The sequence below is a fragment of the Oreochromis niloticus genome, linkage group LG3, assembly GCF_001858045.2.
Source record: "Oreochromis niloticus isolate F11D_XX linkage group LG3, O_niloticus_UMD_NMBU, whole genome shotgun sequence".
Taxonomy (NCBI): domain Eukaryota; kingdom Metazoa; phylum Chordata; class Actinopteri; order Cichliformes; family Cichlidae; genus Oreochromis; species Oreochromis niloticus.
In genome coordinates this window covers 41,976,355-41,996,355 of record NC_031967.2, presented here as the reverse complement: position 1 = coordinate 41,996,355, position 20,001 = coordinate 41,976,355, and the positions used below count along the sequence as shown (strand labels likewise).

Sequence of the window (20,001 nt, the reverse complement as noted above, 5' to 3'; positions counted from 1 at the left end):
GAGAGCAATCAAAACAACCGCTGTATAATGCACTCCGCTATCTTTGTTTATTTGGTCACATGACTGCATCACATGACTAAAATACGTCATCGTTTTAGAAAGTCTGCGTTTTCGTGTGTCCCCACTGCGACAGGACAGCTCAGTTTTGAAATGTATGCGTTTTCTAGAGCATTTTCAAAACGCTGCGTTTTTTCCTTGAGGAAAGCGCCGTCTCAGTGTGGACGGGGGGCCAAAACGGAGAGAAAACGATGCGTTTTGAAAAGAAAATGCATTAGTGTGGACGTAGCCTTAGTGCTCATGTTCAGTATAAAGTTTCTGGTTGATTTGGTTTACCATTGTTGCCTGTAATGTAATCTCCTAGTAACCAAAGCAATCACAAGGAGGTTTTTTAGTCCAGCACCCTTGTTGCACTTTGCACATTTTTCCCCAATCAGTATCTAGGCTTGTGTGATTAGGCCTAAGTTAAGCAGCTTTTATTGACAACAATCAAACTAATCATTTGAATAATTGAATTTACATAATCAAATGAAGCAGCCACTAATGCTAAACAGATGTTTTTATGTGTCATTCTTAAGTTTTTGTTGCCTTTTATAGGTAGGGAGCTGTTTTTGATTAAATCTATGCAGATTGTTTTAGGTAGAAATAAAAAAAAAAAACACCAAACAATGGAAGAGTTAATCAGAGAGATTATTCTTGTTCCTTAAAAGGTTTTGGTATCTAGCATCTTTGTTGGCAACCTGCATTTCTCTCTCCAGGTGGTGACAGTACATCATACTCTGCCAGAAGCACTAAACTGTTCTCTCTGATTTTTCGGACTCTAACCAAATCTCCACACTCCTGAACGTGGATCAGTCCTATCTCTCCTCTCCCATACTCTCTCTCCCGGTCGTTGAGGGTCACCTGTGTCCGTTTTCCACAGACCTGGCGGTACATGTACCTTATTCCAACCACCAGTACCATACCCAAACCAGCTGAGCTGCCCAGCAGCATGCCCAGCTCCCAGGCACTGTGTCTGGATATGTCTGGATATTTACCTTCCTTGTCTGGAGTTGCAGGTGGACTGGAGGGATGTTTAGCATCAGTGTTCGGAAGGTTTGGTTTCAACTCGTGGCCAAGATTTTCCTTGATGTTAGGATGGGGTTTGGGGTTTGGATGAATGTTTGTTCTTGGTGTTGGTTGGTGTATACTTGGATCAGGATCAGATGATGCAGTGTGGCCTTCAGTATGTTTCTGGGAAGGTGAGGGCATGGAGAAGTTGTACAAAGAGCGACGGGGAGCTGGAGAGGGTCCTGGGTGAAGGGAGGTAGACTGGGCAGTAGGCGGGAAGGTGACAGATGGGATATAAAAAGAAGAGGTACCTTGATAGGAGGAAGAAGTTGCTGAGGTCGAGCTAGATGAAGTGGTAGAAGAAACAAAAGAAATTGAAGAATTTGTTGAATTTGTGATGCACTGGGAAGAGGTAAAGGTAGGCAAGGGAGCTGGAGTAAACAAGACATCTGATGATGGATTGTTAGAGGTATATAAATACGGTATGGTAGAAGAGGCAAAGGAGGATGGCTGTGGGGAAGTGGGGGTAGGTTGGGAAGATGACAAATAAGGGGGGCTGGAGATTGGAGAAGGGGAGTGGAGAGCAGAACGAGTTGGTGATGTTGTCGGTTGGTTTCTCGTGAAGAAAGAAGAAGGGATGACAAATGTAGACCTAATGGATGGACGCATAGTTACAAGGCTTGAACCTCCAGAAGGATGTGGAGAATTGGTAGACCTATCATTAACTGCTGCAGCAGTGGGCAAAGTATTGGAGGAGGAGAAAGATGAAGAGTCAAAAAGGTGGGAAAATGCTGAAGCGGAAAGGGAAGGAGTGGCTGAGGGCAGAGCAAAGACTGGGCTCGTAGTTCTGATCTTTGCTTCAGTCTTAAAATCCACTTGACTCTTTTCCAGTATGGGAGTTTGGTCAGTCCTCAGTGTAAAGAGCAGCGTGTTAAAGAGAGACTTTGAGGATGGAGTTTGTTTCTGTCCTATTTGGAAAATGGGTTGGGACCGTGGTTGAGGAGAGGTGCTTGAAACCTCAGGCGCTATCTCAGATTGGGAGTAATCTGTCCAAGTAATGCTAGTTTGGCCCTGACTTTTAGTTGGAGTAGTTTCTGGGATGTCTTGGCGAAAGTTTCTGATATACTCACGGTGAGGAGAGCTACTCAGGACAGTAGCTATAGTTTGAAGCTTAGAGAAAAGTGTACTGGTTTGCTTTGGGCTACTTTTGGATTCAAACGGGCTGTTCTCAGAGTGGGTAAGGAATGATATTGTGTAGGATTCAACGATGGGAGATTTGGATGGTGGAATGGAGTGTGGAGAAAAGGTTTGGAAATGAGAAAGGAATTTGGATGAAGATGCTGAGGGAAATGGATAATTATGACTTGTGCTGGTCTGAAGAAGTATGGGTGTATACACTTCAAAATGACTAGTAGGCTTGGGTGAAGAAGTTTGGGAGTGAGGATTTTGAGACTGGATACCTATTTCTGCATTGTTTTTGGGACTCTGGTTCCTGAACTTTGCTGAACCTTTTTCTTCCTGCATTGCTGTTTTTGGATTATGGGTTGTGGGTGTTGGGAGCTTTGTATTATGAAAACTGTGATTAGTTGAAGATATAGCCCTTGAGGTGGTGGTATCTTCTATTTCAGGTGTGTTTGGCGATTTTGGATCCGGTAAAATAAATTTTGGAAGTTCCTTTTCCTTCAGAGGGATGACAGGAACAAGAAGAGGACTGCTCAAGGTTTGCACTGTGTTCTTTGATGATGAAATGGTGGTAGTTTTCATCCCTGCAGCAGAGGAGAAAGATGCTGTCAAAGGACTTGAGGTCTTGGGGTCCTTGGGTTGAGGAACGGGGTCAATCTGTGCCTCTTCAGTCACAGCTGAAAATGATCCTAAAGGTGTTTGGGAATCGTTTTGAAGATATTCTAAGGTCATATTTTTCTTTTTAATGATTTTAAGTGACGCCAAAGTAACAGAGCTGCTCCTGTCCAAACCTGAATAAGTTTTTTCTGTGGGTGTTTTCATAGATTTGTAGTTGTAAGGTCCACTTCTTGCTCTTGTAGAAAGTTGGAAAGTACTATCTGGTCTATTTGTCTCATCTGTTTCTTTGTTTGATGCTTTAAAGGTTCTGAGAGCTGCAAAACAACAAGATGAGAGAAAAGATTATGTCTGTTTTGCTAAGTTATGGGTAGAGAGACAACAAATGTTGTATTTCAAAGCAGCTTAGATTAGGAAATCAGCTTACTTGGCAGGGCTGTAACTTTGTCTTGCAGAAGTGCAAAAATTGCACTCACTCCATTCACTCTGGTAGTGTTACTCCCACTCCAGAGCCTACGACTAGCGTCACGCACCAGTCCAGACTCAATACCTGCCCAGTAAACAAAGTAGGACTGTACCACCGTAATGCTGGAAAACAGAGGACACTCAGTTTTGCGTTTGTGTACAAAACATGAAATTCTGTGAAAACCAATATGTTAATATTTGTAGGCTTACTAGAACCGTATGTCTCCCACTGGTGAATCAGGAGCCCTCCATACAAACGAGAGGTTTCTTTTCAGCTGTTTGTCTGAGTGTGTGACGGTGTCACCCTCCGAGAGGCAGCACAGAGTGTGGGTGCCAGGAGGTGTGAGGATCCATGAGCCGCCCACCAGCACTGGGCTCCCTCTCCTGGACTTCCTGGCACCACTTCCAGCTCTGGTTTTGGGCCGTGGCATGACCCCAAAGCTTCCTCCAGAATTGCTGAACGTACCCTCTGAACTGCGTGCCTGGAGCAGGAAACCCATGAAGTCCCGAGAGCTCCGGACCGTTACTAAACACAGACATGTAGAAGGATTGAGACACAAAAAAATTGTTGTAAATAATTTTAAAGATATTTAAGGACTTATACTGATGACGAATAGCGACACGTAACATGCAAACAACCATCCATCGACTTCCGCTTATCCTTTTCAGGGTCGCGGGGGGCGCTGTAGCCTATCCCAGTTGTCCTAGGGTACACCCAGAACTAACACATAGGCACAGACAACCACTCGCACTCACATTCACAGCTATGGGCAATTTATTGTTTCCAATTAACCTATCCCCACTAACTGCATGGCTTTGGACTGTGGGAGGAAGCCGGAGTACCCAGGGAGAACCCACGCAAACACGGGAAGAACATGATGGTGGAATTGAACTCACGACCTTCTTGCTATGAGGCAACAGTGCTATCCACTGTGCTCAAAGGAGTTTGCAAAGAAAGGCGTCTGGACTTCTTTAAGTTGCTTGAAGACGTTTCACCTCTCATCCGAGAAGAAGGTGAAACGTCTTCAAGCAACTTAAAGAAGTCCAGACGCCTTTCTTTGCAAACTCCTTTGACTACGATGACCTGGATGACTGAGAACCTTCACAGACATATCCACTGTGCTGTTAAAAAAAAATTGCAAACAGTGCCAAATCCTTAAAAAAAAAAAAATTAAGGATTTGGCAGAAATTCATCATTTTTTACTGTTAATTGGTTTTTTTTACTTTTAGAGTCAGGAAAACAAAAGGTAGCCTCTATAAAAAGATAATGCAGGTGTTTTAAAGTCCTTTAGCTCACATAAAGGTTCTCAAGAACCAGGAAACGGGCAGGGAAAATCATCACAGACCCCTCACACCCTGGACACAGACTTTTTGACCTGCTGCCCTCTGGCAGACGGTACAGAAGCCTGCAGACCAGGACCACCCGACACAGGAACAGTTTCTTTCCCCTCACCATCTCCCTCCTAAACAGTTGAACTGTCACACTGCTCCCACTGCCAGACTGCAACTGCACCTTATGTACATTCTGTAGTATTCATTCCACCTCATTTCATTTCTGTATTTTATGTATATAAGTTTAGATTAGTTATTTATAGTTGGTTTACACAGCTTTGTGTATGTATGTGTAATGTATATATAGACGTGTGTGTGTGTGTGTGTGTGTGTGTGTGTGTGTGTGTGTGTGTGTGTGTTTTACATTGCTGTGCTTGAGAGCCTCCATCTACCGGAACCAAATTCCTTGTATTTGTCTGCACATATACTTGGCCAATAAACACGATTCTGATTCTGATTCTGATTCTGAGTCTAATGGGTAACTACATTTGAACTATCACAGCGGGTTTGTTGGTCTTTATTTGGTTTGTTAACCACCATCCATTATGCCAATAGTACCTGTTATAAACTGTCCAGGAAGGTAGGAAGAGGCAGACGTGCGTATGGTGACATATCTGTGCTGCGGGTCCTGAGAGTGAGCACGGATGTGGCCGGGAATTATTTCCTGACAAGAGGCGTGGCTAGCACCACCGGAGAACGATGTGGTGGGCGGGGCCAGTAAGAATAAGACCGCACACACCCCCAAACAGTGTAGGGTGGACAGCATCCCTAAAGGTAAATACAGACCAAAGTTTATAAGGTTCAATCAATTCACCTGGTAGACTGCGAGATCATGGAAACAAGTTTTTTAATCATCAGTAACTGAGCTTGGATACTACTAAATAAAGTTGGAAAAATGCAACAAAAAGCCACCATACAGGGATAAAATAGGGTGTAAATGTAGCAAAAAACAATAAAGAGATAAAGTAAAAAGACAAGTAAAATGTGTATAAACCAATCAACCTATCCGGTCTTTAAGTGATGACGTGATGAATTCTGCTTCCGGGTCCGAACTACTTTGCGTTTAATAAGGCTGTTGTGTTTTTAACAAGTTTAAATGCTTTGTATCTTCTATTTCATCTCAACAAGCCCCTAAAAACAGTCAGTGATCACTGGCGGCCTCTATCGGTTTTTATTACCACTAATCATTTTAAAGCTCAGTTTTTAAAACCTTACGATGTAACTACAGCCCAGCCCATGCAGCAGTATATTAATGACTAACCTCATATTTTGGATGGATTATCTCAGTTGTTCTCTTTACTGAAGTTTGGTCAGTTTACAGCATCCTGCCATGTGATTACATTTGTCCCTAACCATCGGGAAAACCTCACGTAACTTTTATCAAGTGGAAAACAGTTCACTGTTTATATTATGCTAACATAGCTGTGTCGCTAGCAATCACGTAGCACATCATTATATACCAACTAGTCCAACTTCAGTAACCCTACAAACGTCACTGCTGTTTAGTTTTCTGTCTTCATTTATGTTGGAAGTGATAGCAGAGCTGTATGTTTTATTTTTTTCAGAAGTCTCTCAGTCAGAACATGCTATATCATGTTTAGATGGAAACTAGCGAGCTAACTTCCTACTAACTTCTAACTCAGTTAAATTTAATAAATTCTGTTTTCATGGATGCCTGGATGTTAAACTTAATTATTACACCTGGTAAGAGCAGCCACACTGATCTTTGCATTAAAGATAAAAGAATTTAGACAGTTTTTCAACTCTATGTGATGCCACAGTGATCATTTGACTTTGGGACCTGAAGCGGAGTTTGGACCCAGCCACGGCTAATGACGTCAGACTTAAAGACCGGATTATTACACATGAACAAGCATAAAGAGTTCTAAAATTACTGAACATGGCAAATGAGAAGCAAATAAACCAAATTAGAAGCAAAAGAGGCAAACAAAGAAAAAACTACAGAGATAAAAGCTATTGAAACACTTCAGAAACACACAACATGACATGACTTCACATGGAAAACACAAAAGATATAACGGTGAGGCACGAAACAACAACAACAAAAATCTAAAAAACAAAGCAGCCAATCAGAAACAAACCAAACACCACAAATGTAAACATCAAATGAGATACAAAAAAGAGGACAAAGACATGGAAAGTCAACAAAATTAGACACACCAGCTCCATTAAGAAAAGTAACACAACTGTAAAGAGGAGCTGACTACTTAGAGTCCCAGAATTCTTGAAATTAATGCAACCCCCCCCCAAAAAAAAAAATCAATGATGATGTGCAAAAACTTGACAAAGACATGTAAAGCATGAAAAAATATGGCTAATATACCCTTAGCTGTAGCCCTGCAACATACTGTCAGCCTTTCCAGGGTGTACCCTGCCTCTCGCCGTAAGACAACTGGGATAGGTTCCAGCTGTCCTTGAGCATCCTTACCTCAACAGAGCACTAACTTTCAGGATGCCTTTACAATCTCAGCAAGCTCCTGCTTCTTCCTCAGTTTGCACAGATCTTCTTGTCCTGTAAATTCACCTGTTATGGGAAAAGCATTTAAAATGCTTGAGCTCACAGCTGCAGGTTTAAAGTGTTCCTGGAGACTCTGAGGATGAAAGAGTGATCCGGGGCTCCAGGATGTGGAGGCAGAGGGAGGGAGGGGCGTAGATCCAGAACAAGTAGAGCTGCAAACGCTTTGGCTTAACAATCTTTGACGTTTAAATGCAAAAACAGTGCATATGTGAGGCTGTGTACAGTACAGTACATATACATAGTACAGTACTAACACATTTTTGATGATAACCTCAGAGGGGTGTGTGGTTACCTTAAAGCAGGTTTATCTGCATGAGGTGGACCCTGCAAGTGCACAGCATACTGTATATAAACCTTTAAGATATAAATAAGGAAACAAGATTGTCTGTTGTGCGAACAGCGATCACGAATCCAAACAAATTTACATCACTGTGCCGTGTGCAAAGGTCCAAGTACCGTCTGTTTTAAGGATTAATGCATTAATGTGACAATACGTGTACTCAAAAACACATGATCTTAATTTTTATTTATTAACCCTTTCACACATAGTGGTCACTACAGTGGACAGGCTGTTTTCTTGTATTGTGTCAGTGTTAATGCTATACTTGCACATCAACAACTACATTGGACACTGATGTGTCACTCCACTGCCACCCAGTCAAAATGTGTTGTCCACCTAGGTGGACATGTAAAAAACTCTTTGAAAAGTACATGTTTAAAAAATAGAGTTCAAAAATCTTTTTTCATGACTAAAGATGAATAAAAATACTTAAGAAAAAATCCTGATTGAGGTTATCATAATTTATGCATGAAAGGGTTAAAGCATTTATTTACCTTCATTTTAAACATCCACCATGAAATGGTGCAGGAGGAATGCAGACTCCCCTCATATATAATTTCCCACTCGGGGCCAGACCATAACTATTACTATTACTACTATTTTACTATTACACTGTTTCATCAATTATTAAAATGTTGATATATATGAAAGTAACAAACAGCCTGAAATACTTTATGAAAAATATGTCTCAGTTTTTCCACATTATAAAAAAAGAAAAATCAGCTAATTTAACAGAGTTCAGAGTGCAAAGTTCAAGATCATGGGAAAATGTTATTGTTTGAAGGAAGGCTGTAAGGCTGACAGTAATTCAGACAGAAATAAACAGTTCAGGCTCTCATGATGTGATCCATTCTTAAGGTCAAAATACAACAAAAAAATCCCAAATTTAAACCCTTCTACTCGGCAATACTCCACAGCCATCCCTCTGGCTGTATCGGACCCTTTGATGAGACAGTTCTGGACCCCGGGCCATATGTTTGGCAACAACTTTATGGTGGGTTTGAAACACTCGGTCAATGTTTTATGGATACATCAAAGGGGAACACTTAAAATAACGTCTCTCCGCACTTTAACGGCACAGAATTTGATCATTATTACTCTTATTACTCTGCTTTAAGATTTCTTTTCTAGTGGGGCCATTTCTATGGGATTAAGACTTCCCATCACCCCCAACCACACACTACCAGGATGTACACCAGCTGTGGCCGTCTCCTTCCAGGATCTCCCAGATTTCTCCACTGATCTCTTCCTCCTCATCCCTCTGTTCTCATTGTTCTTGTTTTGTTGTCTTTCTTCTGCTTAAACATCAGTGATGTTACTCTTCACTTTGACACATTATTCCGTAGTCACTCTCCACTATCATAACAACATATTATTGTATTATAAGAATAACATCAGCGTTTATTCACGAGTCATTAAACTCAAATTAGAATTTCAAGGTTAGATTTAACATCAGTCTGAAGAAGGAAGAAGTTTATATATAAAAGAAGATTCAACACAAAAACCTTTGGAAAGAAGTTAAAACATTTACGTCAACGTTAAAGCAGAAATAAAGTTGGTCCAACAGTATTCTGAAGGGAAGAAATTTCTAAACTGAGCATCAATGCTGGAGTTCACCGAGCGTTCATTTTCGTGGACAGAGTAAAATCTTGTCTTGCTATTTCTCTACTATTGTCTCTACTTTTTTCTAGTTTTTTTTCATTCCAATCCCTTCTTAGTTAAGTGTAAGTTTGCAAAAACACCAGGTGTGTGTCTTTGACATCTGTTTTCTTCCGAACCGTCACAGCTTCAGATCACACCAGGAGTGTTTCATAAGCATTCTGTCACGATTCGCTGAGGATGCACACGCAGGACTCTGGAGCTTGTGATGAACACAGTGGAATTTATTACATGTTTCACCGGGTGCATGTACAGAGGGTGCAGGAATTGTGCTATATACAGTGGTGACATGGGTATGGGCTCCAGGGGATCCAAGGTGGGGATGACAAGGGGGAAAACACTTGCTGTTTTTGGATCACTCACTGCTCACTGCCAACCACTCTCCAATCACTCACGACAAGGAATCCTCTTAGAGAACACAGGGACGGGTCCAGGGAATCTATATGCATAACATACACATTAGCACAAAGGCACAGAAGTAACAAGAGCTATACACTATACTTTAAGAGCTGGGCTACACTGACGCGAGTCACACAACGATCTAGCAATGAATACCTGCCATCCCCCGGCTTAAATGTTTCCTATTCATGGGTGCGTGGGCTGAGGGCGTGAACCCACAATGACTTCTGCCCCGGCAGTGAGAGACAATAATGCTACTGATCAGCTACCTGCTGATCCACCGGGCTGTGACGCATTCAGCATGCATGAGGTCTTTTGATTTGAAAACTGGCTCCATGGTGAGGAGAAAGGTTTCTGGGATGCTTCTGAAATGTGTCATGGTCTTGACTGGGTCTCTCTGTTATTTTGGCTTTTTAAATGTTCGTATTTTACTTTAGAGGGGACCTTTTTCAAAAATTCACATGTGATAGCACTTTTTGTTTTGTTGTTTTGTTTCACCCGAGCCTGATTCTTCCCACTTCTCTGTCTCATGGAGTCAGCAAATAAGGACTGCAGTCAAATAGTCACAAAACTTACTTTCTACCTCTCCTTTCAAATCACCTGTAGACCCAAAGGACCCAACACGACTCAGATTCTCGCGTTTTCCTTTTGTTTTATCCACAATGTTCTGTTTTGCTTTTCACTGTTGACCCTGCACTTCAGCACTTTGCAGGGCACAATGCTCCACGCTCTGCAGCCAGATCTGCTCCAGCAGCTCTCTCTCCTCTCCGGCCTGGCTGCTACTGAAATGGGAAGGCATGATTAGATGATGCTGCGAAAACTAGCCTTCCCTGACACCACAGCCTGAACCCGCTGCTCTACCTATCCCCTGCAGCCGAGCCGTCAACCACACCCTGCCACATCACCGCTTTAATCAAACTCTAGATCTTGTTTTAACATATGGCATAGAAACACTGTTAAACATTTAACAGTGTTTCCTGAAAACCCTCTCCTGTCTGATCATTTCCTGATAACATTTACATTTACAATAATTGATTACAAAGCAGTGGGGAGTAGACTTTATCAAAGTAGATGTCTTTCTGAAAGTGTAAGTTTTCCTATTCACTACATTTGACACTGGATACTGTAGCCCCTGTGAAAAATAAGGCCTCAAACCAGAAGTACTTGACTCCCTGGCATAATTCTCCAACTTGTAGCTTAAAGCAGTGTGATGGCAAAATTCTAGTTTATTCTCACATTAAGATTTAGGTAGTTAGAAATTCAGTGTAGAATTTTGCATAGCCTTTTTATTTCTTAGGTGAAGGACGTATGGGTCAATATGAACTGGTGTAGCCTGATTAACTATTTCATCTGCTGACTGTATGAAAATTCCCAGGGAGGGCGTGGGCTGTTGCTGGGCAAGCACCTGTTGTAACTGAAAGGATACAGAAAGTTGTGGGTATAAAAGAGGAGCTGAGACATCCCAAGGGGAGAGCACTCCTGACTTTATAACTGTAATGTTTGATGTCTGTTTGAATTTCTGCCTGCAGTAATTAAAAAGCTTGACCACAACGTGCTGCAGACTTTATTAACAGAAAATTCCACCACAGCAGATAACTCATAAGCTGGAGAGGAAATGGTATATCACAAAGTTAGTATATCATCCCTTAGCCTGGAGAAATAGTTTACTGGTGTATAACATAATTAACTTGAATAAAATTTTAACCATTACTCAAACAAATTACTCATCTAACCCCATCTCACAGGTAACACACACCAATTAGTTAAATTGCAGGAATGTCTTAAAGACATAAAGACCTGGATGACCTCTAACTTTCTGCTTCTTAATTCAGATAAAACTGAGGTTATTGTATTCGGCCCTGAAAATCTTAGAAATATGGTATCTAACCAGATTCTTACTCTGGATGGCATTACCTTGGCCTCCAGTAACACTGTTGTGTTGATAGGAGTTATGTGGGTTAGTTCAGCTTCACCACTAGGGGGCTGTCTAAACCAAATTGTGATATATACTGTGTCGTAGAAGCAGCGGCGGGTTATGTTTACGTGCATGGATGTGAGGCACGTTAAAAATAAAGAAGCTTGCTCACTACTACTGATGTTTTATTAAAAACATGACATGGTACCAGGAGTGAACCAGTAAAGCAGGTCATCATGGACAGTGTTAAGCCGCCAGATGCCGTCAACTGGAACGGAAATGTGGACTGTGAGTGGCGAACTTTTAAACAGCGGTTTATGCTATACCTGCAAGCTGTCGGCCTAGATAGTAAGCCTGATACACGGAAGATTGCACTGCTTCTTATCGTAGCAGGTCCACAAGCGGTGGAAGTATATAACACGTTTGTGTTCGCAACTGCACAAGACAAAGAAAAGTTTTACGAAGTAGTGAGAAAGTTTGATGAACACTGTTCGCCCAAAAAGAATGAAACATTTGAGAGGTACGTCTTTCGGTCACGTATACAACAACCTTCAGAGAGTTTTGAAACGTTTCTGACCGACCTCAAGTTAAAGGCAAGAACATGCAATTTTGAACAGCTGCAAGAATCTATGTTAAGAGATCAGAACGTATTTGGAGTAAAAGATAAAAAGATAAGAGAGAGGCTTCTGAGAGAGGCGGCTCTGACTCTAGCAAGTGCTGTGAAAGTATGTCATGCCAGCGAGCTCGCAATACAACATGCAAAAACCTTCGGCGGGTCGCCGAGGGAAACAAACACAGAAAGCACAGCTGTAGCTGCAGTTAATACATGGCAGGCAGGGCGCACGTACCAAAAAAGAACAGAAAGAATCAAAAGACACGTTCTTGTGCAAAAGATGTGGCACAAAACATGGAAGGAAACAATGCCCAACAATGGTAAAAATGCAAAAAATGCAATGGACAAAACCATTTTGCCAAGCAATGTTTTTCAAAGAATGAGCAAAAAGAAAGAGTACACACAGTAGAAGAAACTGCTCTCAGTGACACGTTTTTTGTGGGGATGGTAATGCAACACGATACACCCATGGACCAACCTGCAGTCAGTACAGTGAAGCAGGACAAATGGACAGAGACGTTACCAGTGAATGGAGCCCTGGTAACTTTCAAACTGGACACAGGAGCCAAGGCTAATCTGGTGAATGAGCTGGATGTGAAAGCAATGAAAACGAAACCACACATATTCCAAAATAACAGTTTACTCCAAGCATATAATGGAGAACCAATCAAAACCAAAGGTAAATGCAGGCTCAGGGTACAAGTAAAAGGAAAATATCACAATCTGATGTTTATCATTGTGCCGGAGGGACATGAATCTCTGTTGGGAGATAAAGCATGTGAGAGACTCGGCCTAGTCAGACGGGTATACAGTATAAACAGCTCTGAGCCCAAAAGTGTGAAAGAAATAGTGGATCTGTACCCAGACATATTCAAGGGGTTTGGAGTCTTACCCTTCACCTACAAGATAAAGCTGAAAGAAAGAGCTCAGCCTGTGGTTCATGCACCTCGACGTGTTCCAGCTGCTCTTAAAGACAAGCTTAAAGAGGAGCTAGAGCGGATGGAGGCACTGGAAGTTATAAGAAAAGCTGAAGAACCTACTGAATGGGTTAATTCCATGGTGTGCATTAAAAAAACCAACTGGTGCTCTTAGAGTTTGCATGGATCCGAAAGACTTAAATGCCAACATACAAAGAGAGCATTACCAGATACCTACAAGAGAAGAAATAACAAGTGAAATGGCTGGTGCAAAATTTTTTAGCAAACTAGATGCATCTCAAGGATTTTGGCAACTCAAGCTTCATGAGGACAATACAAAATACTGCACGTTCAACACGCCATTTGGGCGTTACTGCTTCCTTAGAATGCCTTTTGGAATTTCTTCAGCTCCTGAGATATTCCACAGGACCACGGAGCATATGATCGAATGAATCGAGTAAGAGTTTATATGGACGATATCATTTTGTGGGGATCCACACTACAGCAGCACAATGAGAGACTAGCAAAGGTTTTGGAAAGAGTGAAACGTTATGGACTTAAACTGAACAGGGCAAAATGTCAGTTTGGCGTGGGTGACATTACCTTTCTCGGTGACAAGCTGACAGCTGAAGGCATCGAGCCGGACAAGGAAAAACTACGAGCTATACTGGAAATGCCACGTCCTGAAGATAAAAAAGGTGTGTTGAAAATCCTAGGAATGGTTAACTTTATTGGAAAATTCATCCCAAGCCTGGCGGCCAAAACAGTGCACCTGAGACAGCTTCTACACAATAGCTGTGAGTTCAGATAGAATAAAGAACTGGAAAACAAGTGGCAACAACTGAAAAAGACACAACAGAGCCAGTTTTGGCGTATTTTGATCCAAAAAGAAAAACAAAAGTGTCAACAGATGCATCGAAGGCCGGGATCGGCGCGGTGTTGTTGCAGGCTTATGGAGACCACTGGAGGCCAGTGGCATATGCCTCAAGAGCAATGACAGAGACAGAATCTCGCTACGCCCAAATAGAAAAAGAGACATTGGGGCTTGTTTTTGGATTTGAAAAGTTCCACACCTATGTCTATGGTTTGCCAACATTTGTGGCAGAGACTGACCACAAGCCGTTGATAGCCATAATCAAGAAAAACGTAAGTGAAATGTCTCCACGCATTCAAAGATTGATGATGAAGCTACAGCGCTATGATTTCAAGTTGATCTACACACCAGGTAAACACATTGTGTTAGCAGATGCGCTCTCTAGGGCCACAACCCCAAACAAAGAGCAAAGCTCCACAGAGATGGATGTAAATATACATGTAAACCTGGTAGCAGAGTCACTTCCTATGTCAGACAGAAAATCACATCAGATCAAGGCTGAAACACAAAAGGACTCTAGTCTGCAAAGAGTTATAACACTGTTGAATGGGAAATGGCCAAGAGGTGAATGCAAACCATACGACCGTGGCTCAGGGGGTTGGGAAGCGCACCTGTAACTGGAAGGTCGCCGGTTCGATCCCCGGCCTTTCTGTCCTGGTCGTTGTGTCCTTGGGCAAGACACTTTTCCCTACTGGTGTTGGCCAGAGGGGCCGATGGCGCGATATAGCAGCCTCGCCTCTGTCAGTCTGCCCCAGGGCAGCTGTGGCTACAACCGTAGCTTGCCTCCACCAATGTATGAATGTGAGCGTGAATGAATAATGGCATTGTAAAGCGCTTTGGGTGCCTTGAAAAGTGCTATGTAAATCCAATCCATTACTATTATTATTATTACAACATAAGAGTAGAACTAAGTGTTGTGAATGGACTTCTGCTAAGACAAAACAGAGTAGTAATTCCACACTCACTGAGAGGAGACATCCTGAAAAGACTGCATGAGGGACATCTAGGCATAGAGAAATGCAAACGGAAAGCCAGAACAGCAGTCTATTGGCCAGGTATAAATGCAGACATGGGCTGTGTCCCAATTCAGGGTATGCACGCTTGAAGTACGCACACTACACGTACTACGTACGGTGCGTACTACAAGTACGGGAAGTGCGGAAGTGAGAGGCTTGTGAAATGGGACGGTCTAGCCTTCGTTGTGCTGCTCAGGTTGCCTAGCAACCATGATACTAACCGCGAGAAATGTTTCATACAGCTTTGCGTGACAGAAATGAAGGAGAAAGAATGTTTTGTTGTTCATTCATTGTTGTCATGACATCACTTTGATTAGTTGAGACCACAGGACTGTAAAACATGATAGTTGGGCTTCATTTCTGTACTGAACAGTCATTTCAAGATTAGTTAGTAAATAATAATTAGCTAATGTTGTTCATGAGACTAAAGTCATCTCACTGTGGTAATGTTAATATAATATGGACAATATTATATGTATTGTCAGATTATATATATATATATGAGCTTGAACTCTGGGTCAAAGATGCAAGTAGCAGTTATTTATATTTCCTATCACCTTAAATCTTCAGTCAAAGACAAGTATCTCTGACAGTGTATATACAGATGTATTATATATAAGAGACAAACATTGTTCTTTCAATATGTTGGCATTACTAAATTTGGCTCAATGCTTACATATATGTGCAAAAAGAAAATGTACGAGCTGTGATAACTGTTTCTGATAGAATGAAGATCAGACTGATATATGAAATATTCCTTTATTGGGTGAGAAAATCAGACCATGTCATAACTGCTTTAAGTCATACAGAATAGATATCAGAGCCTTAAACAGGCTGACTTCTGCTAAATGGGTCAAACTGGGCAGAAAGTATACAAACACATAACATCCTTATAGAATTAGAATTAGAATTAGAATTCAACTTTATTGTCATTGCACATGTCACAGGTACAGGGCAACGAAATGCAGTTTGCATCCATCCAGAAAGTGCTTTAGTCGTGATATAGATATATTACAATATAAATTAGCAATAATAGAGATGTGTAAGTATATTACAGAAATGGGTCTATTATGGTATGTTATAATGTACACAGTGTGAAGTATGTTATGAATGTTCTATAACTATAAGTATGTACAGGCTGTAGTGAGTACAAGCTATGTACAGGCTATGAACAGGATATAAATATGAAATAAAAACTATACAGAAATCTGAGATATACAGTTATACAGAATGTGAACTATGTAAGTTATAAACAGTTGTGGGATTAAAAATTATCGTATGTACAGAATGATTATCTACACAGAACTATACAGTAGTGGTAAAGTGCTAGTGGTTGTGGGTGTGTGTATGTTCAGTCCATGAGTTTAACGTGGGTCAGATGTCAGGAGGCAGAGTTCAGGAGTCTGACAGCTGTGGGGAAGAAGCTGTTCCGGTACCTGGTGGTCTTAGTCCGGAGGCTCCTGTAGCGCCTCCCAGAGGGCAGGAGGGTAAAGAGTCCATGTGATGGGTGACTGGGGTCTCTGATGATTTTCCCAGCCCTTTTCAGACACCGCTTCCTGTAGATGTCCTTTATGGCAGGAAGTGGTGCTCCGGTGATGCGCTGGGCAGTTTTCACGACCCTCTGCAACGCCTTCCGGTCCGAGGCGGAGCAGTTCCCGTACCAGACTGTTATACAGTTGGTCAGGATGCTCTCGATGGTGCAGCGATAGAAGTTCACCAGGATGTCTGAGGACAGGTGGTTCTTCCTCAGAGTCCTCAAGAAGAAGAGGCGCTGGTGAGCCTTCTTGACCAGCTTGGAGCAGTTGGTCGTCCAGGTGAGATCCTCGGAGATGTGGACTCCCAGGAACTTGAAGCTGCTCACACGCTCCACAGCCGTCCCCTTAATGTAGATGGGTGGATGTGGGTCAGCATTCCTCCTGTAGTCCACGATGAGCTCCTTAGTCTTCTCGGTGTTAAGCAGCAGGTTGTTTGTGTCGCACCACTCAGCCAGACGATCCACCTCCTCCCTGTAGGCGGCCTCGTCGTTGTCACTGATGAGGCCAATCACCGTGGTGTCATCTGCAAACTTAATGATGGTGTTGGAACCATCAGCAGGTCTGCAGTCGTGGGTGAAGAGGGAGTAGAGGAAAGGGCTCATCACACAGCCCTGTGGTACACCGGTGTTCATTGTGATTGTTGATGAGCAGCGGTTATCCAGTCGGACATGTTGGGGGCGGTTGGTCAGGAAGTCCAGTAACCATTTGCAGATGAGGGAACTGATGCCCAGGTCTGTCAGTTTCCTGATGAGTTGTGAGGGGTGGATTGTGTATAGAATATGATGTAACACTATAGATCAACTTACCTCAGAATATATAAAGCATATAAACAATTACAGCAACATGATGCAACAAACACAGCAGGACTACTAATCCAAAATACTCAAAGCTTCATAGAACTGAAACAAACATTTATTTTTAGCTCCATTCTGCTGCTGATACATACTTCAGGTTTCTGAACATTAAACTTGTTGCTGCCTTTCATAGTGTGTAACTTGAAGGCCCTGAGTACTTTCTCCCACACTGAAAACACTGGAATGACCAAATTATTTGAACATTACCTAATAAGACTGATTCAGGACAGACAATTAGTTATGTTAAACTTACCTAGCAGTCCTTCACAAACAGGGAACAGTCTGTCTATTCTCTCCATCTGTCAGCTGCTGCTGGCTCTTCCTCCTCCTCTTCCTCACACACTGCTGAGTTTGTCCTGGTGGATCATCAGGGGTGCAAAGCCTCACAGATGATGTACAGCAGTGGGTCCATCAGTCTGACCTCACTCTGGACACTTGCAGTTGTCACACATGGAAATCAAATGTGTGATAAGCTGCAGGATTCAAACACAAGTGTAACCTATAAATACATGTTCATACTTTTATTCCACAATCAGAGAGAAAGAAACAGAGAGAGAGTGCAGGACAGACAGACAGGTGACAGTCTCAGGTGTACACACTGCTACAAAACAGCACAAGAGAAGGAGGATTTAGTGTTTGTGTTATTACGAGTGCTAAACAAGAAGAGTTCCAGATGGTCCAGTGGACACATGTGTGACTCCTGTGATTAAAGCATCTTTCTTTCAGCTTAACGAGTGAACCGTCAGCTCGTTCAAACACACGTTAAAGTCCGTTTGGCTCGACACCACCGAACAGAGGCAGCAATATAACATAGCTAACATTAACAGTGCAGTGAATCCTGCTTGTGCCGTCATATTCAGGACTGCAAACCGAGCAGCATCACTGACTTTCAGCTTGTTGTGTTTGTGGATATATGACTGACTTTAATTATCCATAAAATCATCACATTCTCTGTAAGATTAAGGTCAACTATATATCTATTTAGAAGTAGAGGCTTTAAAACCAAGTAAACGCTGAAAGTACAAACATCACTAATGTCACATAACCTTGCCGACATGTGGCCAACAGTAATGTTTTAATGTTCTTAAACATTCGCACATAAATAAGTGACATAATATTCAGTACTTACTTTTGACAGTTCACTCTTCGGCCGCTCCCTTCTGCCGTATTTTGCGGCAAAATTATCCACACCCACCGCCGCGCTATGGATTGTGGGACATATGGGGCCATGAAGCGTGCACCGGACAGTGTTGCCAACTTAGCGACTTTGTCGCTATATTTAGCGAGTTTTCAGACCCCCTAGCGACTTTTTTTCTATAAAAAGTCGCTAAAAAAAGACGTGAAAGCGCGTATCGCTTTTACTCTCAACAAGCAGCGGGTGCTGTAACGCAGTCAGTTCTTCTTTTAATCTTTTACTCTTCTGCTGTTTTGTGGATCACAAGGTTTAAAACTACTTATAAACACACACACACAAAGTAACTCCACCAGAGTGCCTATTTCGGGTCACTTTTGCCGGTCCAAGCCCGGGTAAAGGAGCAGGGTTGGAATTGTGACATTAAAAAACAATAATTGCTAAAAGAAATTTAATTTGTAGTTCTAAATAAACTCTAAATGCATTTAGGACGTTTTTTACTCACTTTATGTCTCTTCCACGATGTTATTTCTCTCTCCAACAACATAGGTTACAATTATATTAGCGTGACCAATTATGCAAATTAGGTGATGACGTCATTTAGCGACTTCTAGCGACTTTTAGGACAGCCAATAGCGATTTTCCTTACTGAGGAGTTGGCAACACTGGCACCGGACCACGCTTGATATTTGGGGAAATCGACGGCGCATTTGGAGTATGCATTTGAAGTACACTTTGAATTGGGACAGCCGTCGTCGCGTGGCGGTGACGTAATCGCACTTGAAATGCGTACTTCAAGCGTGCAGACCCTGAATTGGGACACAGCCATTGAGAAAATGGTTTCAACTTGTGATACGTGTATCAAACACCAGGCCAAACAACCAAAAGAGCCTCTGACCATAACAGACATACCGGAGGAACCATGGCAGAAAGTTGGAACAGACATTTTCCACCTTGGAGGAAAAAACTACCTGCTGGTTATTGATTACTTGTCAAACTATCCAGAGATGGCATTATTGTCCAACATGTCAGCTACTTGTGTCATAACGCACATGAAATCAATATTTGCTAGACATGGGATACCACAGATTGTTCATAGTGACAATGGACCTTGCTATAGATGTAGACAATTCCAACTATTTGCTCAGGAATATGACTTTAAACATGTGACCTCAAGCCCCCTGCATCCACAGTCCAATGGGAAAGCAGAGAAAGGTGTGCACATTGTGAAACAGTTACTAAAGAAAGCACAAGATAGTAATGCAGATCCTTATTTGGCACTACTGAGCTACAGAGCATCACCACTGGAGCATGGCAAGTCACCAGCAGAAATATTAATGGGAAGAAAACTACGGACCACTCTTCCTTACACAGCAACCAGGAAACACTAACAAGTGAGAGACAAAATGAAACAGTTGCAGAAGAGACAAAAGGTCAACTTTGACAAGTCCTCAAAAAGTCTAAAACCACTCGCACCCAATGAAGCAGTCAGAGTGGAAGATGCAAACATCTGGACAAAGAGAGCAACTGTACTGGAGGAGGTAAACCCAAGATCATACAATGTGAA

The 20,001-nt window shown here is 42.1% G+C and overlaps 1 protein-coding gene and 1 long non-coding RNA gene across 2 annotated transcripts; both read right to left on the bottom strand.

Annotated features, from left to right (window-relative positions):
- Positions 1 to 7,184, bottom strand: reeld1 (reeler domain containing 1). The gene is made up of 5 exons (XM_025904986.1): positions 7,091 to 7,184; positions 5,200 to 5,409; positions 3,520 to 3,835; positions 3,272 to 3,432; positions 1 to 2,951 (listed from the first exon to the last, which is right to left on the bottom strand). The coding sequence occupies exons 2-5, from the start codon at positions 5,405 to 5,407 to the stop codon at positions 718 to 720; spliced, it is 2,919 nt and encodes a 972-aa protein (XP_025760771.1). The 5' UTR covers positions 5,408 to 5,409; positions 7,091 to 7,184; the 3' UTR covers positions 1 to 717.
- Positions 7,185 to 17,645: 10,461 nt separating this feature from the next.
- On the bottom strand, positions 17,646 to 18,471 carry LOC112843356 (uncharacterized). The gene is made up of 2 exons (XR_003215666.1): positions 18,432 to 18,471; positions 17,646 to 17,775 (listed from the first exon to the last, which is right to left on the bottom strand). It is a non-coding gene; the product is annotated as an uncharacterized LOC112843356 (long non-coding RNA).
- Positions 18,472 to 20,001: the final 1,530 nt, after the last annotated feature.